This window comes from Eptatretus burgeri, chromosome 21 (assembly GCF_056783735.1).
Source record: "Eptatretus burgeri isolate ZD-2024b chromosome 21, Ebu_testis_v1, whole genome shotgun sequence".
Classification (NCBI taxonomy): Eukaryota; Metazoa; Chordata; class Myxini; order Myxiniformes; family Myxinidae; genus Eptatretus; species Eptatretus burgeri.
The window spans coordinates 1,805,038-1,829,472 of record NC_140981.1 but is presented as its reverse complement, the minus strand read 5'-3'; the positions used below and the strand labels follow the sequence as shown (position 1 = coordinate 1,829,472).

Here is a 24,435-nt window from a genome sequence, read left to right as displayed (position 1 = left end):
TATCCAAAGCAATTTATGAGAAGAGAAAAGAGCAGAACAAGGATCTGGACGGGATTGAAATCCTGAAAAAGGAATAACAAAACATCGAAGGAAATGCCTTTGTCACAATGACGTCATCACTTCACAGCGTAATTGTTGATCCAAAATCACATGGAGATTCCAATTTGATGTTTTATTATCTTGTTGACTTCATAACAAGGTTTTGCATGGAAATCCGGGAATGATTACAATGTGGGTCTTTGGGATTTTTCGAGCAATCTTCGGCAGCTCGGGCAAAAAAATTCTCAAATGTCTACCCCAACCTCACGATCCCCCTGTCCCAATGGAACGACATGTAAAGGATCAATCCACAAAAGGGTATTGCTCCACCCCTTAGTTGGACATGTGAACAAGTTGTGGTAGTTGTAATAGTTTTCAGGATTTTCCATGGGATTCCCAATTTTTGGTGCTTGTTTGGTGTTTGTCCATCTCAACTTGATTTGATTGTTTGTTCCTCGATTTTCTTTCCCAGCACGATGAGATGTTCCGCATCTTATGTACTTCTCCGTCATACGTTTTGTTTGTAATTTTATAAATGATTTTACACAAACAATGACATCATAATGTGAAACGTAAAAGTGATTCATAAAATTTTGGCAGCCCTGCCTCACCTTACACTTCTTGATGCCATCGAAACCAAGTCCGTCACAATCATTGGAATCTCCCACGATGAAGCTGAGTCTGTGGTTCTCTTACTCTCACACCGGTCGTCTCTCTGTCTTCTCCAGGTTCGTTTCTGGTCCTGCACGCCTCTGCCTTGCTCTGTACCCCCATCCCCGAATTTTTGCTCCAAAGGGCTTTCTCGGTCTTCCAGTAACCCACTTCTGTTGAAACTTCCAAAATCCATGTTCCTTGCTCACCTCCACTCATTTGTTACTCCTTTCTCCAGCCTGTGGATCCAATTTCCTCAGAATGTTCAATCTGACTCTTCCCTCTTCAAGATGGCTGTTCACCAACACCTCCCATCCCTACTCATGATCTTTTCTCCCCTCTCCAATCCCTGTTTTCCTCCCCAAGCCCTCTCCAAGACAAAGCCCTCCACAAACCGACCTCTTCCTTTCCAGATTAATGTGCTTTCCCCCCGAATTTTAAAGCGAAGAACATATCTGACATGGTGATACCTAAAACAAATCAATATGTTAAAAAGTTTACACAATTATGAGCAAAAAAACAATTTTTTGTCATTTTTGGGGTAAAAATTAACTTTTCTGGTCTACAATTCGTCTTCGTCTCCTTCGTTTCATTTTTCTGAAAGTTTCCAGCAGACCGCCCAAGATATGCAGCCTTCATGTATTATAAGTAAAACATTCTGGTATTTATAAAATTGAAATTATGAAAGGTCACTGACCTTTGCTGTTTTCCCTTATTGTAACATAAATTGTAATAAACCGTTACTGGGAATCCAGAATCGGTTTACCATCGGTTCGTCCGCTTTCGTGTAAGGGTCTCCAACAAATTGAGTGATTGCACAGATTGAGCTTGTATCCCCCCAACCACCATGGAGACCACCCGATCGTCCCTCTGTATTTCACTTTCACCGGCTGTCACAGCAACTGATACATCCTCAAGTGCGATGTCGACCTCCACCTCATCATCTATCTGATCAACAGTTTCTTCAATAATGGTACCAAGAGCGCCAGAAATATCAGAGATGCCAACTCCATTCGTGTCATTGAGGAAGCAGTATTCGTAACTTTGTGTCTCTGCGTAAGACTCAGTGTATGGTCCAGTTGTATGGCAAGTCCTATCTGGTATGGCAATACCCCTGACCGAGGCCGATAGACCTTCATGAAGTTCTGTCCCCAAATGGCTACTCTTTCGTCTGTCTTCACTATCGGTCTCAAGAACATCTGAAGGCTCTCAGGAACAAGTCCCAGCTGAGTGGGGATATCGGTCAAACTGTGTGCAGTGGGATATGACTTTGGGTGTAGATCAATAGTGGCGATGTCGTTGCAAATGAACTTTAGTGCAGTCTTTATGATCTGAGTCTTCTCATCTCCTAACTGAACATCAACATGATGCTCTCGCAGAATGTCGCTGGACTTGTCTTTCAAACAGAGCACATCTGCCCTCCTCTCCTGTGATGCGAAATGCAGTGTGTCATGGTATTTCTCTTGGAGCTTCTTCTTTGGCCACTTCTTCGAATATGCGAGGCTCTGATCTGGTGACTGATCAAACTGCTGCAGCTTTCTGTGGACTTGGTCAAGTGTCATCACCCCGTGCTCGAGTTCAGAGTCCAACCATTCGCAGAGCTCATAGAATACAGCCGCTCGCTCCTCATCCGCTCTCCTTCCTACCTGAGGATAAAAGATTGTTATAATTAATAACTTTCGAGTACCAGAGTTTGATAATATGCCTCAACCTTGAATGATTGAATTTGAATCACTTACATCTTTAGTCTTTGAGTCGTGACCACCCGTCTCGAAAAGAACTTTGCACCGCAATTGGTACAGGGTTTCCTCTGCTACGAAGTCGGTGATCCCTTCCAGGCGGCCAGTAACTTCAGTGCCCCCAATCGTCCTTGCGACCCTGTGCTGTCTTCAGCAAGCTTGTCTTCAGTCCATCCGCGGTCAAATTGTCAGGAACTCGGTTTCTCTTTCGAGCAGTCTCTGTGAGGGAGTGGTGAGTGGCTCACTACCAGTTCATTCGATCCCATCCCATGCAAAATGTGAATACTTCCAATAATAACTGTATTGATTCGTCACTACCCATCACATACCCATCACATACAATGTCATCAGTTACACCGATTTATGCTTATTACTCTGCATACAATTGTTACACCCTACAATCCAACCTGGATGATTTGGGAAGAGATGAGCGGGCTGGTTGCGAAGAATGCATACATTTTTGTACAGAAGCTGAACGGAACGTGAACTCGTAGAACTGCATGCAGTAGATGCACTGAACCCAGAGAAAATGCGTCGTCTCTTCATCTCTGCTGACTCTTTCTCCTTCCCTGCTGCCCCTGCAATAAACCAAATGTGAATTATTTTAGAAGTTTGTTTGACGTGAAATATCACCAGTATTTAAACAATTATGTTCAGGTCAGTAAATAATTATACCCTGCCTAGTAAAACAGGTCGCACTTACGAGTTGACTTCATGGTGACCTTGACAGACATGTTGTCCAAATCAGGTTTACACTCGAAGTGGTATCTCAGTCTTCCGACGTTCCATGCCTCCTTCATGCGCTCCAAAATTGTAGCATTTCCAACCGCTTCTGCATACGCCAACAGAGTAGGGTCGCCCTTAGGAGTTGCCTGTGCGAACTTCTGAGCTGGCGTCTCCGGGACTTCAGGGATGAAGCAATTGAGCGGAGGAGCAGGAATAATGTCTACGTCCATACTGCTCGCCTGTACTGCCCCACAAAGGAAACAGCGAGGGTTAAAAAATTAGGGTAACAAAATAAAAATACTTATAACGGTTATTACAATTTTTGTAACAATAAGGGAAAACAGTCAAGGTCAGTGACAGTTTCATGATTTCTATTTTATAAATACCAGAATGTTTTACTTTTAATACATTAAGGCTGCATATCTTGGGCGGTCTGCTGGAAACTTTCAGAAAAATGAAACGAAGGGGGTATCTACCTTGAAGACGAATTGTAGACCAGAAAAGTTAATTTTTTACCTAAAAAATGAAAAAAAAAATTGTTTTTTTGCTCAAAATTGTGTAAACTTTCTCATATTTATTTGTTTCAGGTATCACCATGTCAGATATGTTCTTAGCGTTAAAATGAGCCTACTTTGAATCATTTCGATGCTTCCTGTCAGACACTGTGACCCAGAATATAAATATAAGAAAAACTTTTTTATCTTAAAAAAGGTCATTGACCCCTGTTGACCCATGTCACGGGTTCCCCGAGGGGAGTTGAATTTAAACTTTTTGAAATGTGTTAGTGGACACCCTCACAAACACATTGGTCAAGAAATTTCTTGGTAAGGAATTTGTTCCCAGTTTGCCAGATGTCTCAGAATATTCCCTGACTATTTGATGTATTTTCCCATCTGTTCCGACATTCCCAACCTGGTGATGATCATTAACGTTTGAGCACGCTCGGCAATAAATAAATAATGAATTAAGTCGTTTCCAGCTCGGCGGTCTTTCATCAAGTAAGACGCAAAACTGCCGACGATAATATGATAACAGCACGCGGTGACGTCATCACGCTTTACGTCATGACGTCCAGCTCGTGGCTCGCCCTCTGAGGATGTGTACGTCGTCGCGGCCTCCTCAACTCAACACGTCCCGTGGTGATTTATTTATTTGAAGCTTTTTCTTTGTTCACCAATTTCTCTTTATTTGAGGACTTGTGCTGCTTGTGCTGACGTGCGAGTCGGTGACGTGGGCGGAAGAACTGGCCATTGTGACGTCACGTTAATCGTTTGGAAATCTGTGAAACAACGTGGGCCTCCGGCGGCGGTATCCGCGGTTCCCGGAGTTTTATCGAGTTTCCACTCAATTCAGACTTTATTTTCTTCTGTTTATGACGAAAACACAACGAAGGTACGTCACACGGTTTAATTTTAACAACATTCAATGAACTTTAACATCTCACGTCGAGTTTAACCTGATTCATCCACCGTGCCTGTGAAACACCGCCATGGCGGTTTATAACCGCCTCGGGATTCCAACCGTTCCGGTGATTCAGACAAAAGGAAGACAAACAAATCGACGGACGATCAGATGTTCCCGCCATTTCTGAAGATTACATTTTCAGCCTTGAGTTCTTCACGATGAAGAGGAACACAGATTGATTTGAAGCTTTTACAACACACAAGGGGCTCAGTAGTTCACCTTGAGGTGTGCACGCTCCCTCTGGGCTGCCTCGCCTGGGTTCGAATCCCGACCCACTGATAAACTGCCGTCCTGGTGTTTCGCACGGATGGCGAGGTATCATTGCGTGCACCGCCCGTCGCGGAACAACTTCGCTCAATCGATTGTTACATTTTGAACACGAATCAGAACGTGAACAGGAAGAGAAGTTTCTCGTTTTACTGTACGTACTGCCGGGGGGGAGGGGTGGGGGGTATGTCCCCCCTCTGCCGTGACATCCGTCGTCATCCTTCTTTCAGGCAGGCTGCAGCCTCGTCCCTCTCTTCAGACCTTGACAAAATCACAAGCTGCTCATAACACTTGGAAGATGTCTTCCAATCCTGACAAATCTCACCATCTCTCACTCCGAAAGGACCGTCTGGCAAACCCTCCTCCTGTCTACTTTCTCACCAAACCTCTTGAGGAAGTTCAGTCATTCAAAGTCCTGGGTCTCACAATCAGCCATGATCTTTCTTGGGCAAACCACATTTCACAATTGGCCTCAAAAGCCAGTTGCTGACTGGGCGTCCATCAACATCCTTCCTTGGCACACCTGAACTCCTATCCACCGACAAGACCTTCATCCGCAGCTTGATGGAGGACTGCTCTCCTCTCTAGGCTGGCTCCCCTTCCTCACGTCTTGCTCACCTTGATGCCATGGAAACGAAGGCCTTTACGGTTATTGGAATCTCCCAAGATGAAGCTGAGTCGATGGACCTATTGTTGTGGGGCCGAGTTTCGGTGGCGAGCACGACCGCTACATGGAGCAGAAGAGTCGGCTCCACCGAACACCTGAAATTTATAGGTCGTCACCCCGGATAACTCCGGAGCCGACGGGTCCCTTATCGGACCGAGATCGCCAATAGGTCGACCGCGTGGGATAGGGTCGATTGCCAATTTCAACTTACCTAAATACCCACGTCGTCCAAACTACCGGGGAAATTCACCCTCGGCGGATCTCGAGCGGAACGAGCCGTTAGCGTGCTCGAACCGTGCGTAACCCGAGCGGATGGTTACCGAGGTCCGTCGGTCCGAATGCACAATTTTCCGCTTCAAAATTTCCCAACATGCACCGTGCTAAACCAATAAAGAAAACACAAAAACGAGCTGAAACATTTAACAGGAGATTTATTTATAATGGGGGGAAGGAAACACAGAAGAGCAGAGTTATCCGACGATAAGAAATGCAGTCAATGTACAAGCAAAAGCACTAAACAATCCTAATTAGACAAGACAGGCCCGCACACAGACACGCACACCCAAAAAGAAAATGGACCCGATGGGTCTTCAGTCGGTAGAGCCGGCCCGGGGTACCTGCCCCGCCTCGTGCGGTCACACCGACTCGAATCACCACGGTGAGACTCGAACCCACGACCCGAAGTCCACGACCACGACCGTCTGCAGAGCCCTCATCGACAACCACTCACTGACTTTGGATGCCAGGTTGGAAAATGCCTGGACTGAGAATGTCCTCTCCCACCAGGAATGTCTCACACACGATCCTCACTGCTTGGCAAAACGCCACGATCTCTCGAACTGGACAACGCTCCTGCCATGAGCACACCGTCTCTCTCATCCCTGGTCCAGACAACCACACCTTCTCCTCAGGAGGAAGGGGCTTCTTCTCCTGGCCACTCGCCTCCTCATTGGTCGGACCCATCGCGCGATTCCCTGGCCGTCCTCCATTGGACAGGCCCACGGTAGGCGGGGCAACTCCCACCCTTCTGGGCGGAGTCCCGAGCGGAGGTGTTTGTGGCTCCGCCCACCTCCTCGCCTTCGGCCACGTGCATAATGGCGATCGTGTTGGGTCGGAAACGGGGCGGGTGAGACGCCTGCTCCTTGCCGATTGGCTGAATGGGGACGCCATGCCTACACTGGACTCCGCCCACGCGCGCACTTGCTGGCGAGCACGCGAAGAATGCCGCGAGCAGTGTTGTCGTGTGAAAGTGAAGATGGCGTTGTTGTCGTTGTGGATGTAAAAATCCTAATTATAAAAAATAACTCTGCAGCACACGAACATTTAATTCCCATTAGACTAGGGATGGGACCCTCACAAGAAACACGTACTTACCGATATAATTGTTCGATAAGGACCTGAATGTTGAGTGGAGTAAGCTTCCAAATTCGTAACACTACCCCCTCCCCTTTTCACAGACCCGTCCCGAGTCGTCAAATTTGCGTGTGACCAGCATGTGTCAGTTTCCCCCTATTACATTTTACCTGCGGATTGCTGAGTGCGACATTTGAATACATGTCCCAAAAATAAAAAAACAATGTTTAGGTTCCCAAAAACTGAAAAATAATGTAAATTTCAGAGTTGTTAAAAAGGCCCTTTTCAGGGAACAAGTAATGGGTTCGCAACTGCAGCTGTTCTGCAGCAATGGAAGTAAATTAAGCCTTGAAAGTTGATGCAAACAATTCCTTCAGGTGTCCCAACTGTTGTTGATTAGTTCCAAACCCTCTGTATAAAAGCAGTGTTCGAACAAACTGTGTTGCTGCACCCTCTGAAGCATTATTTGTACAATATTGCACTGCAGGAAGTAGTATATTGCTGTCATAATGGTGAGAAAAAAAAACAATTAACAAAGGAAGACAGACACACCATGAGAACCCTTAAAAGTGAAGGTCTTTCCTTTCGAGAAATTGCAAAGCAAGCCAAGGTGTCAGTGAGTACAGTTTCCTGCACCATCACAACGCACTTAGAAACTGGAGGAAACTCTGACAGGAAGAGGTCTGGCAGAACCAAAGTCACAACACAATCAGAAGACAAGTTTCTGAGAGTCAACATCTTGCGTGATCGGCGGCTCACAGGACAGCAGCTTCAAGCACAGCTTAACACTGGTCGAAGTAAGGAAGTCTCAGTTTCAACTGTGAAGAGAGGACTTCGAGCTGCAGGTTTGACAGGTCGAGTGGCAGTAAGAAAACCATTGCTAAGATGGCAAAATAAGTAAAAGAGGCTTGCCTGGGCCATGAAGCACCGCCAGTGGACGACTGAAAACTGGAAGGTCTTATGGACCGATGAATCAAAATTTGAAATCTTCGGTTCATCACGCAGGGTTTTTGTACACCGTCGAGTAGGCGAAGGGATGGTTCATCAGTGTGTGACACCAACTGTCAAACATGGAGGACTAAGCGTGATGATCTGGGGCTCTTTTGCTGGATCCAGAGTCGGTGACTTCCACAGAGTGACGAGCACCCTGAACCAAAAGGGCGACCACAGCATTTTGCAGCGCCATGCAATACCCTCTGGTCTACGCCTAGTTTGGTCAGGGGTTTATCCTACAGCAAGATAACGACCCAAAACATCCCTCCAGTCTATGTCAGAACTACCTAAGAAGAAAAGAACAAGACGGTAGGCTTTAAATCATGGAATGGCCAGCACAGTCTCCAGACTTAAACCCCATCGAGCTGGTTTGGGATGAACTGGACAGAAGGGTGAAAGCAAAACAACCGACAAGTGCAACACATTTGTCATAGTTCTGTCATAGTGTTGTCATAGTGTTGGGAAGAACTTTCCGAACAATGTTTGATTTCCGTTTTGGAAAGAATGCCACAAGTATGTTCGGCTGTTGTTTCTGGAAAAGGTGATTACTTTGATGAGTCAAAAATTTAGATTAAATTTTGTTCAACAAAACGATTCCATGATTTCTTTTTTATCTGCAATTGTTTATTTGTTCTCTGCTTTAATTTCAGAGTACATTGTAACATTAAACTGAATAAATTTCAGCCAAAACTGGAAAAATGGCGGTGTTCTAAAACTTTTGACCAGTCGTGCACCTGTTCCACTACCAGGGCTTCAGCCGTCAACTCACCAGGTAGACCTTTACTTGATGCTCGTAGCTCTTGTATCTTGCCTCAAACGTGGATCGCAGCCTCTGTCACCTTCGAGTCAGAGGGTTCGGCCGAGTGCCGAGCACAATCAACACCACGGTCCTTGTCCATGTGACTTGTACACAACGTTTCTTACTTTTCACTTGATTTTGAAATCACTACGTCACGTCCAAAATGGTTTGATATCTCAACAGCTCAGAACTGGACTCTCCAAGCTGAACTTGTCAACATCCACATCATTCAGTATCGATTTGGAGCGTGCACGGATCGACGTCATGAATTCAGCACGGCTGTCCGTGATGACGTCATCTTGGAGGATTTTTCATTGCCTTTGTCCGTGAATGTCCCTGAACTCAGCGTATTCTCTCTTTTTTCAGATGTTGAACCACGTGCGTTCCCTCCGCGCTCTGTGCACAAGGAGCGGTGATGGTGATGTTCACTTCCTTTGCCATAAAATCCTCTTCATTATGCCAAATGATGAAAACAGCGAAAAAAGAAAAATACAAAAAGATTGATGAATTTAAGGCCACCTTGACCTTATGACCTCAAAAGCAATGGGCTTTAGTGACCCAAAGAGCAAACCTTGTTCAAATTTCAGGTCAATCAGATGGAAATTGACAATTTTATGGCCTTTGACCTTTGACCTTTTGACCTTGACAGAACACAGGTTACACTCGATGAATTGGGTCATATTGGCCCCACTGACATGTTGATACGACTGACATATTGATGTGTTATGCAATCTTGACCTTTTGACCTTTTGATGTGATGTGTTGTGTGCTCTGCCTGAGGGCAGGTGCTTGGCTGCTTGGCGAAGGTGACACTAGGTAGTTTGCCATTGTCTTCCCAGCAGTCCTGGCAGGGATTTGTAATTTGACTCGGATGCCGGTGATAAGTCGCCTCTCTCAGTGAAGGACACCCTGGGATCTTTAACGTCCACCAACTAATGCTAGCAGATGGGACGCCCGGCTTAACGTCCCTTGGACACTTCATGTACGTCAGAAAGCAACGACGACAGAGCGTCGTGGGTACCACAGAGTACTTTGACGTATTTACCACATCTGTTCGTCCATTACCAAACTGGTGATGATCATTAACGTTTGAGCACGCTCGGCAAAAAATAAATAACAATGAATAAAATCGTTTCCAGCTCGGCGGTCTTTCATCAAGTGAGACGCAAAACTGCCGACGATAATATGATTACAGCACGCGGTGACGTCATCACGCTTTACGTCATGACGTCATGACGTCCAGCTCGTGGCTCGGCCTCTGAGGATGTTTCCGTCGTCGCGGCCTCCTCAACTCAACACGTCCCGTGGTGATTTATTTATTTCAAGCTTTTTCTTTGTTCACCAATTTCTCTTTATTTGAGGACTTGTGCTGCTGGGCTGACGTGCGAGTCGGTGACGTGGGCGGAAGAAGTGGCCATTGTGACGTCACGACAATCGGGTGGAATTCTGTGAAACGACCTGGACCTCCTGCCGGATAATCCGCGGTTCCCGGAGTTTTATCGAGTTTCCACTCAATTCAGACTTTATTTTCTTGTGTTTATGACGAAAACACAACCAAGGTACGTCACACGGTTTAATTTTTAACAACATTCAATGAACTTTAACATTTCACGTCGAGTTTAACCTGATTCATCCACCGTGCCTGTGAAACACCGCCATGGCGGTTTATAACCGCCTCGGGATTCCAACCGTTCCGGTGATTCAGACAAAAGGAAGACAAACAAATCGACGGACGATCAGATGTTCCCGCCATTTCTGAAGATTACATTTTCAGCCTTGAGTTCTTCACGATGAAGAGGAACACAGATTGATTTGAAGCTTTTACAACACCCAAGGGGGTCAGTAGTTCACCTTGAGGTGTGCACGCTCCCTCTGGGCTGCCTCGCCTGGGTTCGAATCCCGACCCACCGATAAACCGCCGTCCTGGTGTTTCGCACGGATGGCGAGGTATCATTGCGTGCACCGCCCGTCGCGGAACAACTTCGCTCAATCGATTGTTATATTTTGAACACGAATCGGAACGTGAACAGGAAGAGAAGTTTCTCGTTTTACTGTATGTACTACCGGTGGGGGGGGCACCTCCTTTGACGGAGGGGGGTGTCATACGACTCCCCCACCCCCCCGCCGCTCCCAATGCCACCTCTGGGTTCAGTTGCGGGGAAAGTCCTTGCATGGGAGTGGTGTCCTGTACCATGGCTTCGTCTCACACCAAATCTACCTCCAAACCTTAAAAAGACGCCTAAATGGTGCCAAAAATGTTTAAAAAGGTCGAAGCTTCTAAAGGGTCTTTGCAGGTCTAAAGGTCTCTGGGGTCTCATGGATCTAATGCTCCAAACTCTAAAGGGTATGTCCAAAAAGAAGTTAGGATCTAAAGGGTCTTCAACGGTCTAAAAAGGGATCGAAAGGATGTAAGTATCTAAACTGTCTTAAAAGGGTCTTTAAAGGTCTGAGGAGGTTTTAGGGGTCTAAACTATATAGGGTCAAGTGGTCTAAGTAGTCTCATGGGTCGAGAAGGTCAAAAGTGTTGAAGGCATCGAAAGGGGTCGGTCTTACTGGTCTTAAGAAGAGTGTTGTTTTCCAGGAAAGCAAAGATGAACGAGTCACCTCGTTCACAAGATGTTGATGTGAAGCAGCCACCACCACATTCGACACCACCAAAGAAAAAGAAAACTACTTTTTGGGAACGTCTTAAGTAAATATTTTTATTTTCTCCCTCCACACTTTTTAAAACTTCTTTTTGGAAATATCAAGTTCAGAAAATGTACAAGAAATTGACTTTTCAATCTTTTTCATCTCAGGTCCTTGTTCAGAAGAAAAAAGAAAGGGAAGTGTTGTGATGACGTTTCACATCCCATGTAAGTAAGAGAAAATCTCCCTTCGGGATGTCGTGACATGAATTGTGATGGAAATAGAAATAGTTATTCCTGTTGTCTCACGATCACGTGATGATCCTTCATTATTTTCTCTCCCATAGATTAGAGGTTTCAGGGTTGTGGGATTTCTTTGAGGTCCCTTCATCGAGATGGTTCGCTGGGGTGGGAATCTTGATCCTGATATTAATGTTCATCCTGGTGTTTTGCATGAAGGGTGAGACATCGATGTGTGCGCCGTCCCACCAAAGCACTTGGATCGAGAGGACCATCTGCCAGCGTGGGGGGTGTTGGTGATGTAAAGGATCCCATCATGTCTCATGAAAATGTATGGCGAGTTATCGCCGGTACCCAGAACAAATTACACATTCCTTCCATTCAACATAAAGATTGGCCGGAGACAGTCTGGAGACAAACACCGTCCAGAAACAAACACTGCCCAGACACATCCGGAGCCAAACACCGCTTGGACGTGTCCGGAGCCAAGCCATCCAGAGACAAACACCATCCAGAAACAAACACTGCCCAGACACCTCTGGGGCCAAACACCGCTTGGACGTGTCCGGAGCCAAGCCATCCGGAGACAAACACCGTCCAGAAACAAACACTGCCCAGACACCTCTGGGGCCAAACACCGCTTGGACGTGTCCGGAGCCAAGCCATCCAGAGACAAACACCGTCCAGAAACAAACACTGCCCAGACACGTCCGGAGCCAAACACCGCTTGGACGTGTCCGGAGCCAAGCCATCCAGAGACAAACACCGTCCAGAAACAAACACTGCCCAGACACCTCTGGAGCCAAACACCGCTTGGACGTGTCCGGAGCCAAGCCATCCGGAGACAAACACCGTCCAGAAACAAACACTGCCCAGACACGTCCGGAGCCAAACACCGCTTGGACGTGTCCGGAGCCAAGCCATCCGGAGACAAACACCATCCAGAAACAAACACTGCCTAGACACCTCTAGCCAAACACCGCTTGGACGTGTCCGGAGCCAAGCCATCCGGAGACAAACACCGTCCAGAAACAAACACTGCCCAGACACCTCTGGGGCCAAACACCGCTTGGACGTGTCCGGAGCCAAGCCATCCAGAGACAAACACCATCCAGAAACAAACACTGCCCAGACACCTCTGGAGCCAAACACCGCTTGGACGTGTCCGGAGCCAAGCCATCCAGAGACAAACACCGTCCAGAAACAAACACTGCCCAGACACCTCTGGGGCCAAACACCGCTTGGACGTGTCCGGAGCCAAGCCATCCGGAGACAAACACCGTCCAGAAACAAACACTGCCCAGACACCTCTGGGGCCAAACACCGCTTGGACGTGTCCGGAGCCAAGCCATCCGGAGACAAACACCGTCCAGAAACAAACACTGCCCAGACACCTCTGGGGCCAAACACCGCTTGGACGTGTCCGGAGCCAAGCCATCCGGAGACAAACACCGTCCAGAAACAAACACTGCCCAGACACCTCTGGGGCCAAACACCGCTTGGACGTGTCCGGAGCCAAGCCATCCAGAGACAAACACCGTCCAGAAACAAACACTGCCCAGACACGTCCGGAGCCAAACACCGCTTGGACGTGTCCGGAGCCAAGCCATCCAGAGACAAACACCGTCCAGAAACAAACACTGCCCAGACACCTCTGGAGCCAAACACCGCTTGGACGTGTCCGGAGCCAAGCCATCCGGAGACAAACACCGTCCAGAAACAAACACTGCCCAGACACGTCCGGAGCCAAACACCGCTTGGACGTGTCCGGAGCCAAGCCATCCGGAGACAAACACCATCCAGAAACAAACACTGCCTAGACACCTCTAGCCAAACACCGCTTGGACGTGTCCGGAGCCAAGCCATCCGGAGACAAACACCGTCCAGAAACAAACACTGCCCAGACACCTCTGGGGCCAAACACCGCTTGGACGTGTCCGGAGCCAAGCCATCCAGAGACAAACACCGTCCAGAAACAAACACTGCCCAGACACCTCTGGGGCCAAACACCACTTGGACGTGTCCGGAGCCAAGCCATCCAGAGACAAACACCGTCCAGAAACAAACACTGCCCAGACACGTCCGGAGCAAAACATCGCTTGGACGTGTCCGGAGCCAAGCCATCCGGAGAAAAACACCGTCCAGAAACCAACACTGCCGAGACACGTCCGGAGCCAAGCCATCCGGAGACAAACACCGTCCAGAAACCAACACTGCCTAGACACGTCCGGAGCCAAACACAGCTTGGACGTGTCCGGAGCCAAGCCATCCAGAGACAAACACCGTCCAGAAACAAACACTGCCCAGACACCTCTGGAGCCAAACACTGCTTGGACGTGTCGAGAGCCAAGCCATCCAGAGACAAACACCGTCCAGAAACCAACACTGCCTAGACACGTCCGGAGCCAAACACCGCTTGGACGTGTCCGGAGCCAATCCATCCGGAGACAAACACCGTCCAGAAACAAACACTGCCCAGACACCTCTGGGGCCAAACACCGCTTGGACGTGTCTGGAGCCAAGCCATCCAGAGACAAACACCGTCCAGAAACAAACACTGCCCAGACACGTCCGGAGCCAAACACCGCTTGGACGTGTCCGGAGCCAAGCCATCCAGAGACAAACACCATCCAGAAACAAACACTGCCCAGACACCTCTGGAGCCAAACACCGCTTGGACGTGTCCGGAGCCAAGCCATCCGGAGACAAACACCGTCCAGAAACAAACACTGCCCAGACACCTCTGGGGCCAAACACCGCTTGGACGTGTCCGGAGCCAAGCCATCCAGAGACAAACACCGTCCAGAAACAAACACTGCCCAGACACGTCCGGAGCCAAACACCGCTTGGACGTGTCCGGAGCCAAGCCATCCAGAGACAAACACCATCCAGAAACAAACACTGCCCAGACACCTCTGGAGCCAAACACCGCTTGGACGTGTCCGGAGCCAAGCCATCCGGAGACAAACACCGTCCAGAAACAAACACTGCCCAGACACGTCCGGAGCCAAACACCGCTTGGACGTGTCCGGAGCCAAGCCATCCGGAGACAAACACCATCCAGAAACAAACACTGCCTAGACACCTCTAGCCAAACACCGCTTGGACGTGTCCGGAGCCAAGCCATCCGGAGACAAACACCGTCCAGAAACAAACACTGCCCAGACACCTCTGGGGCCAAACACCGCTTGGACGTGTCCGGAGCCAAGCCATCCGGAGACAAACACCGTCCAGAAACAAACACTGCCCAGACACCTCTGGGGCCAAACACCGCTTGGACGTGTCCGGAGCCAAGCCATCCAGAGACAAACACCATCCAGAAACAAACACTGCCCAGACACCTCTGGAGCCAAACACCGCTTGGACGTGTCCGGAGCCAAGCCATCCGGAGACAAACACTGTCCAGAAACAAACACTGCCCAGACACCTCTGGGGCCAAACACCGCTTGGACGTGTCCGGAGCCAAGCCATCCGGAGACAAACACCGTCCAGAAACAAACACTGCCCAGACACGTCCGGAGCCAAACACCGCTTGGACGTGTCTGGAGCCAAGCCATCCGGAGACAAACACCATCCAGAAACAAACACTGCCCAGACACCTCTGGAGCCAAACACCGCTTGGACGTGTCCGGAGCCAAGCCATCCAGAGACAAACACCGTCCAGAAACAAACACTGCCCAGACACCTCTGGGGCCAAACACCGCTTGGACGTGTCCGGAGCCAAGCCATCCGGAGACAAACACCGTCCAGAAACAAACACTGCCCAGACACCTCTGGGGCCAAACACCGCTTGGACGTGTCCGGAGCCAAGCCATCCGGAGACAAACACCGTCCAGAAACAAACACTGCCCAGACACCTCTGGGGCCAAACACCGCTTGGACGTGTCCGGAGCCAAGCCATCCGGAGACAAACACCGTCCAGAAACAAACACTGCCCAGACACCTCTGGGGCCAAACACCGCTTGGACGTGTCCGGAGCCAAGCCATCCAGAGACAAACACCGTCCAGAAACAAACACTGCCCAGACACGTCCGGAGCCAAACACCGCTTGGACGTGTCCGGAGCCAAGCCATCCAGAGACAAACACCGTCCAGAAACAAACACTGCCCAGACACCTCTGGAGCCAAACACCGCTTGGACGTGTCCGGAGCCAAGCCATCCGGAGACAAACACCGTCCAGAAACAAACACTGCCCAGACACGTCCGGAGCCAAACACCGCTTGGACGTGTCCGGAGCCAAGCCATCCGGAGACAAACACCATCCAGAAACAAACACTGCCTAGACACCTCTAGCCAAACACCGCTTGGACGTGTCCGGAGCCAAGCCATCCGGAGACAAACACCGTCCAGAAACAAACACTGCCCAGACACCTCTGGGGCCAAACACCGCTTGGACGTGTCCGGAGCCAAGCCATCCGGAGACAAACACCGTCCAGAAACAAACACTGCCCAGACACCTCTGGGGCCAAACACCGCTTGGACGTGTCCGGAGCCAAGCCATCCAGAGACAAACACCATCCAGAAACAAACACTGCCCAGACACCTCTGGAGCCAAACACCGCTTGGACGTGTCCGGAGCCAAGCCATCCAGAGACAAACACCGTCCAGAAACAAACACTGCCCAGACACGTCCGGAGCCAAACACCGCTTGGACGTGTCCGGAGCCAAGCCATCCAGAGACAAACACCATCCAGAAACAAACACTGCCCAGACACCTCTGGAGCCAAACACCGCTTGGACGTGTCCGGAGCCAAGCCATCCGGAGACAAACACCGTCCAGAAACAAACACTGCCCAGACACGTCCGGAGCCAAACACCGCTTGGACGTGTCCGGAGCCAAGCCATCCGGAGACAAACACCATCCAGAAACAAACACTGCCTAGACACCTCTAGCCAAACACCGCTTGGACGTGTCCGGAGCCAAGCCATCCGGAGACAAACACCGTCCAGAAACAAACACTGCCCAGACACCTCTGGGGCCAAACACCGCTTGGACGTGTCCGGAGCCAAGCCATCCGGAGACAAACACCGTCCAGAAACAAACACTGCCCAGACACCTCTGGGGCCAAACACCGCTTGGACGTGTCTGGAGCCAAGCCATCCAGAGACAAACACCATCCAGAAACAAACACTGCCTAGACACCTCTGGAGCCAAACACCGCTTGGACGTGTCCGGAGCCAAGCCATCCGGAGACAAACACCGTCCAGAAACAAACACTGCCCAGACACCTCTGGGGCCAAACACCGCTTGGACGTGTCCGGAGCCAAGCCATCCGGAGAAAAACACCGTCCAGAAACAAACACTGCCCAGACACGTCCGGAGCCAAACACCGCTTGGACGTGTCTGGAGCCAAGCCATCCAGAGACAAACACCATCCAGAAACAAACACTGCCCAGACACCTCTGGAGCCAAACACCGCTTGGACGTGTCCGGAGCCAAGCCATCCAGAGACAAACACCGTCCAGAAACAAACACTGCCCAGACACCTCTGGGGCCAAACACCGCTTGGACGTGTCCGGAGCCAAGCCATCCGGAGACAAACACCGTCCAGAAACAAACACTGCCCAGACACCTCTGGGGCCAAACACCGCTTGGACGTGTCCGGAGCCAAGCCATCCGGAGACAAACACCGTCCAGAAACAAACACTGCCCAGACACCTCTGGGGCCAAACACCGCTTGGACGTGTCCGGAGCCAAGCCATCCGGAGACAAACACCGTCCAGAAACAAACACTGCCCAGACACCTCTGGGGCCAAACACCGCTTGGACGTGTCCGGAGCCAAGCCATCCAGAGACAAACACCGTCCAGAAACAAACACTGCCCAGACACGTCCGGAGCCAAACACCGCTTGGACGTGTCCGGAGCCAAGCCATCCAGAGACAAACACCGTCCAGAAACAAACACTGCCCAGACACCTCTGGAGCCAAACACCGCTTGGACGTGTCCGGAGCCAAGCCATCCGGAGACAAACACCGTCCAGAAACAAACACTGCCCAGACACGTCCGGAGCCAAACACCGGTTGGACGTGTCCGGAGCCAAGCCATCCGGAGACAAACACCATCCAGAAACAAACACTGCCTAGACACCTCTAGCCAAACACCGCTTGGACGTGTCCGGAGCCAAGCCATCCGGAGACAAACACCGTCCAGAAACAAACACTGCCCAGACACCTCTGGGGCCAAACACCGCTTGGACGTGTCCGGAGCCAAGCCATCCGGAGACAAACACCGTCCAGAAACAAACACTGCCCAGACACCTCTGGGGCCAAACACCGCTTGGACGTGTCCGGAGCCAAGCCATCCAGAGACAAACACCATCCAGAAACAAACACTGCCCAGACACCTCTGGAGCCAAACCCCGCTTGGACGTGTCCGGAGCTAAGCCATCCAGAGACAAACACCGTCCAGAAACAAACACTGCCCAGACACCTCTGGGGCCAAACACCGCTTGGACGTGTCCGGAGCCAAGCCATCCGGAGACAAACACCGTCCAGAAACAAACACTGCCCAGACACCTCTGGGGCCAAACACCGCTTGGACGTGTCCGGAGCCAAGCCATCCGGAGACAAACACCATCCAGAAACAAACACTGCCTAGACACCTCTAGCCAAACACCGCTTGGACGTGTCCGGAGCCAAGCCATCCGGAGACAAACACCGTCCAGAAACAAACACTGCCCAGACACCTCTGGGGCCAAACACCGCTTGGACGTGTCCGGAGCCAAGCCATCCGGAGACAAACACCGTCCAGAAACAAACACTGCCCAGACACCTCTGGGGCCAAACACCGCTTGGACGTGTCCGGAGCCAAGCCATCCAGAGACAAACACCATCCAGAAACAAACACTGCCCAGACACCTCTGGAGCCAAACACCGCTTGGACGTGTCCGGAGCCAAGCCATCCAGAGACAAACACCGTCCAGAAACAAACACTGCCCAGACACCTCTGGGGCCAAACACCGCTTGGACGTGTCCGGAGCCAAGCCATCCGGAGACAAACACCGTCCAGAAACAAACACTGCCCAGACACCTCTGGGGCCAAACACCGCTTGGACGTGTCCGGAGCCAAGCCATCCGGAGACAAACACCGTCCAGAAACAAACACTGCCCAGACACCTCTGGGGCCAAACACCGCTTGGACGTGTCCGGAGCCAAGCCATCCAGAGACAAACACCGTCCAGAAACAAACACTGCCCAGACACCTCTGGAGCCAAACACCGCTTGGACGTGTCCGGAGCCAAGCCATCCGGAGACAAACACCGTCCAGAAACAAACACTGCCCAGACACGTCCGGAGCCAAACACCGGTTGGACGTGTCCGGAGCCAAGCCATCCGGAGACAAACACCATCCAGAAACAAACACTGCCTAGACACCTCTAGCCAAACACCGCTTGGACGTGTCCGGAGCCAAGCCATCCGGAGACAAACACCGTCCAGAAACAAACACTGCCCAGACACCTCTGGGGCCAAACACCGCTTGGACGTGTCCGGAGCCAAGCCATCCGGAGACAAACACCGTCCAGAAACAAACACTGCCCAGACACCTCTGGGGCCAAACACCGCTTGGACGTGTCCGGAGCCAAGCCATCCAGAGACAAACACCATCCAGAAACAAACACTGCCTAGACACCTCTGGAGCCAAACACCGCTTGGACGTGTCCGGAGCCAAGCCATCCGGAGACAAACACCGTCCAGAAACAAACACTGCCCAGACACCTCTGGGGCCAAACACCGCTTGGACGTGTCCGGAGCCAAGCCATCCGGAGACAAACACCGTCCAGAAACAAACACTGCCCAGACACCTCTGGGGCCAAACACCGCTTGGACGTGTCCGGAGCCAAGCCATCCAGAGACAAACACAGTCCAGAAACAAACACTGCCCAGACACCTCTGGAGCCAAACACCGCTTGGACGTGTCCGGAGCCAAGCCATCCAGAGACAAACACCGTCCAGAAACAAACACTGCCCAGACACCTCTGGAGCCAAACACCGCTTGGACGTGTCCGGAGCCAAGCCATCCGGAGACAAACACCGTCCAGAAACAAACACTGCCCAGACACGTCCGGAGCCAAACACCGCTTGGACGTGTCCGGAGCCAAGCCATCCGGAGACAAACACCATCCAGAAACAAACACTGCCTAGACACCTCTAGCCAAACACCGCTTGGACGTGTCCGGAGCCAAGCCATCCGGAGACAAACACCGTCCAGAAACAAACACTGCCCAGACACCTCTGGGGCCAAACACTGCTTGGACGTGTCCGGAGCCAAGCCATCCGGAGACAAACACCGTCCAGAAACCAACACTGCCTCGACACGTCCGGAGCCAAGCCATCCGGAGACAAACACCGTCCAGAAACCAACACTGCCTAGACACGTCCGGAGCCAAACACAGCTTGGACGTGTCCGGAGCCAAGCCATCCAGAGACAAATACCGTCCAGAAACAAACACTGCCCAGACACCTCTGGAGCCAAACACCGCTTGGACGTGTCCGGAGCCAAGCCATCCGGAGAAAAACACCGTCCAGAAACAAACACTGCGCAGACACGTCCGGAGCCAAACACCGCTTGGACGTGTCTGGAGCCAAGCCATCCAGAGACAAATACCGTCCAGAAACAAACACTGCCCAGACACCTCTGGAGCCAAACACCGCTTGGACGTGTCCAGAGCCAAGCCATCCGGAGAAAAACACCGCCCGGACACGTCCTCGTGACTGTTTCGAAAGCAATTGGTTATTTTATATAACTCGGTGTCCTTTACAAAGGTTACATGGTTTCTGTTTGTGAGTTTCAAAGGAAAATACATTTGATACCCAAATTCCAAGCCGTTCACCACATTCACGTGTTTTCTCAATTACAGAGCCAAATTTTCTCCACCTGTCACATGACAATTGAGTGTGTGTGTGTGTGTGTGTGTGTGTGTGTGTGTGTGTGTGTGTGTGTGTGTGTGTGTGTGTGTGTGTGTGTCTGTGTGTGTGTGTGTGTGTGTGTGTGTAAACTGAACATCCACGCTGTCGCCTCAAGTCCCAAAGCCTCAAGTGAACCCACAACCGTTCCAAACATTTGTCGGTAGTATGCACCATCATAGATGAAGGTCGTGCTGTTCAGACATATCTCCAGCAGGCGAGCAACATCCTCAGGTGTTCGTTGCCTGTTCTAACAAGCTATTTTCCAATCGTTTGATTGTTTCAACGGGTCGAGCGAGACGCTCACCGCTCGATCGACTGGGATGTTGGTGAAAAGTGAAAGCACATCTAAAGTTACCATCGTCTCATCATCCTGGATTCCAACCTCTGTTATCCTTTCGACAAATTTACCATTATTCTAAACCGTTTTATCAGTCTTTCTTGCAAGTCTGCCAATGATACGTACTAGGAAGCCTGACAACCGGTAAGATGGTGCATCGACGAAGGACACAATGAGACTCAGAAGGACATTCTGTTTGTGGATCTTGGGAAGGCCATGCAGTCTGGGTGCTGAACCCTTGCTGCAGTAAAGCTGGTTGTCCAGCCTGCCTGCTCGTTTGAGCATGGACATTCGATGTTCAAGGACCCTTGGTGCTTTGGAATGGGGTCAGATGCTCCAGTCGTGATATGATTTTACCATGGTGCAACTCCTTCTCCATGACTGCCACTGTGCTGCCCTTGTCTGCTGGTGCAAAGATCAAATGGTTCCTGTTTCTCAGACTTTTCATTGTCTTCAGCTCTGGCACCGAGAGATTAGGTTTGGGTTTATTCATGTGAGTTTGGGTTTATTTTTGCCTGAGACCAGGTCTGCTCTTGCTTATTGCTCGAATTAGCGAAGTACTCGTTGATCGAGTTTACTTTTAGGTGCAAACGCCTTCTTCATCTTTAAAAAAGTTGATAATGTCGAGTTGATCATATGTGTGAAGTTTCACATCGATCTGTGAAGTGGTTCTGGAGAAGAAAAAAAATTCACATTTTTATTTTCAATTCAATATGGCGAACAGACCATGCGGCCGATGACGTCATAAATTTAATTCTTCATTCACATCGGATCAGATCGACGGAGTTTTACATTTTTCGGATAAGGATTTCGATTCAACCAATTATGGTTGGAATCCCACGTCACCATTGAGGTCATCATTATCCCCTGACATATGATACCCCTTGGGGAGTTGATGACAAATGCTGAGTTTCATTTTTTTTCCGTTGAGCGGTTTCGGAGAAAAATAAATCCAAATTCTCCCTTTAATCCAATGTCGCTCTAAAACCATGTGACTTATGACGTCCGAATAATCAATAAAATATTCTCCAAATGGAGTCCTTCCAATGTTTAAAATTTCACATCAACCAGACAAGTGATTGTGGAGAAAAACATTTTATAAACACAAATATGTCGTTGGGGACGGACGGACGGACGGACACACACACACACACACACACACACACACACACACACACACACACACACACACACACACACACGGAAGCCATTTACTCCACACGTCTGCTCTTCATGAACACCACATCTATCTATAATTCCAGCAATGTGTGTGCGTGTGTGTGTGTGTGTGTGTGTGTGTGTGTGTGTGTGTGTGTGTGTGTGTGTGTGTGTGTGTGTGTGTGTGTGTGTGTGTCTGTGATCGCTGTTTCTCGACAAATGCTGGTCCGATCTAATTGAAACTTGCCCGGTATATTGCTGGGGACCTGAGGATGTGCCTTTTCAAGGTTTGATATTAATCGGACAAGTGCTTCCCAAGTTATGGCCATTTATTTACCAAACCAATGACAAGACACGTTGTTGCGTGGGCGTGGCCGATGGTGAAGGGAAGCTCAGCCGCATTCCCCATTACGGGTTACAACGTATGGACTTCCGGATGATGATGACTTCATGTATTCTAATAATTTCTCGATTTCTTATGCGCATTTATAGATAAACACAATGCTCCAAGTTATGATCGTTTTCATATTAGACGGTGTATAAATTTTGGTAACATCAGAGTGCTGGTACGCTCCAAACCAGGAAGTAATTTTTTTTTCTCTCTTCTCTTCTCTTTTTGTTTTTCCTTGCGATGACATTGCGAAAAGGCAAAATACGTTGGCGCTAATTGAATAATTGGCCATTAAAACCTAAATTGCGAATCATCGGAACTGTGATATGCGAACTTCCGCGCCACGCACGTACGGGCACGCAAGAGCAAAGAAACGGCCTGTGTGGTTGTTGTTTGTTGCTCGCGGTTGAAATATTTATTTATTAATCATTATTATTATTTTATTTTTTTACGGGCACGTACTAGTTATTTAAATTAATCAGTTGATTTTTCTCTGCTCCGTCCGACCGACCGATCATCCATCCATGTACGTTTGTGTGCGCGATCTTTCAAAAACCGTTGAACATTTAGCTCTCGTATTGAAAATATCTATTCCTCATGACATCATCTCAACCTGAATAAATCACGGCTGTGATTGGCTAAATTATGTTACCATGACAACCATCTCAGTAACTTCGCTTGTGTGCGTGATATTTCAAAAATTGTTCAAGATTTAACCTTCAGATTACACAGATCTTTTCCTCATCCAGGTGAGGTAGGTGACCTCGAGTATCAGCTGCTTGTTTTATTTCATGTGGAGTTTGGTGGAGGGGCATTGTAGTGTCAGTTGTTGAAATACAGAATGTGTATGATATCCGGTTTAGCATATTTGAATCAAGTTGTGGATTTAAATGGAGTGTTGTTTTGCAGGAAAGCAAAGATGAACGAGTCTCCTGGTTCTCAAGATGTTGTTGTGAACCCTTCTTGTTCACAAGACGTTGTTGTGAACCAGTCACCACCACATTCGACACCACCAAAGAAAAAGACAACTTTTTGGGAACGTCTAAAGTAAATATATTTATTTTCTCCCTCCACACTTTTTAAAACTTCTTTTTGGAAATATCAAGTTCAGAAAATGTACAAGAAATTGACTTTTCAATCTTTTTCATCTTAGGTCCTTGTTCAGAAGAAAAAAGAAAGGGAAGTGTTGTGATGACGTTTCACATCCGATGTAAGTCAGAGAAAATCTCCCTTCGGGACGTCGTGACATGAATTGTGATCGAAATCGAAATAGTTATCCCTTTAAAGGAATTGAAGCTGAACTTGTCACGTATTTCACGTCATCTTCCATCTTCTTGGAACTCAGCTTACATCACCTTTGACAGCCAATCTCGCTCATTATATATGACGCGAGCCCAAATCACTCTCGCTTCGCTGCAGAGCTGTGTCGCATGCTTTGGTTTGAACCTCTGCTTAAAGTTAATGAAGTTAAACATTTTCTGACTCAGATTTCAACATCATTGCAATTCGAAGTATCGAGTTGTTGAAACTTTCTTTATGCCAGCAAATGATGATTTTCAATCCCGGCTACCACCATGTGGTGCTGTATGATGCACATTTACCTGGAGAGAATTGGGGCTTCTGCCCACCTTGTACTCCCTCCCCCAGATACACAACCCAAACAGAAACCACACGGGTTATCCTTGGGCAACATGTAAAATTTGGTTGAAGTTTTTGAATCATATATAAACATTTATATACATATATATATACATACATTTTTTATTCTGGCTGTTTCTGATTTGTAACTTTTTTAACTGCAGCTATAAAAAAAAAATCTTTCTGACTTTTGCAGGAGTGCTGAGCCTCCAATGACAAAACAATCTCGAAAGAAAAAGCTGCAAGCTGGTGAGTTTTGAAAATGAATCTTTTCTTAAAATAAATTAGTTATCTCGGTTCGTTTGGGTGTTTCAGCCCTTGTTGGAGGAAACACCTGAAAACGGTTGTTGTTTTCTTTATTTTTCACTTTGCTGGCGGTGGCTGCTTGTTCCTCATGACAATGACACGAACGACTTTCCTCGAACCGCAACAACCATT

The 24,435-nt window shown here is 49.1% G+C and overlaps 1 protein-coding gene and 1 pseudogene across 2 annotated transcripts in view; one reads left to right on the top strand and one right to left on the bottom strand.

The window, feature by feature from the left end:
• Positions 1-107: 107 nt before the first annotated feature.
• On the bottom strand, positions 108-3,394 carry LOC147008153 (uncharacterized; annotated as a pseudogene). The gene is made up of 4 exons (XR_015053591.1): positions 3,133-3,394; positions 2,837-3,007; positions 2,430-2,648; positions 108-2,336 (listed from the first exon to the last, which is right to left on the bottom strand). The product of XR_015053591.1 is annotated as an uncharacterized LOC147008153 (transcript).
• A 6,555-nt stretch (positions 3,395-9,949) lies between these two features.
• The window catches only part of LOC147008152 (uncharacterized), a 24,585-nt gene continuing 10,099 nt past the window's right edge, over positions 9,950-24,435 (top strand). The window contains exons 1-6 of the mRNA XM_085865476.1: positions 9,950-10,257; positions 11,280-11,390; positions 11,497-11,553; positions 23,269-23,406; positions 23,513-23,569; positions 24,194-24,246. Coding sequence (XP_085721602.1) covers positions 10,238-10,257; positions 11,280-11,390; positions 11,497-11,553; positions 23,269-23,406; positions 23,513-23,569; positions 24,194-24,246 — 436 coding nt within the window. The 5' untranslated portion in view covers positions 9,950-10,237. The remainder of the gene's footprint in view (positions 10,258-11,279; positions 11,391-11,496; positions 11,554-23,268; positions 23,407-23,512; positions 23,570-24,193; positions 24,247-24,435) is intronic.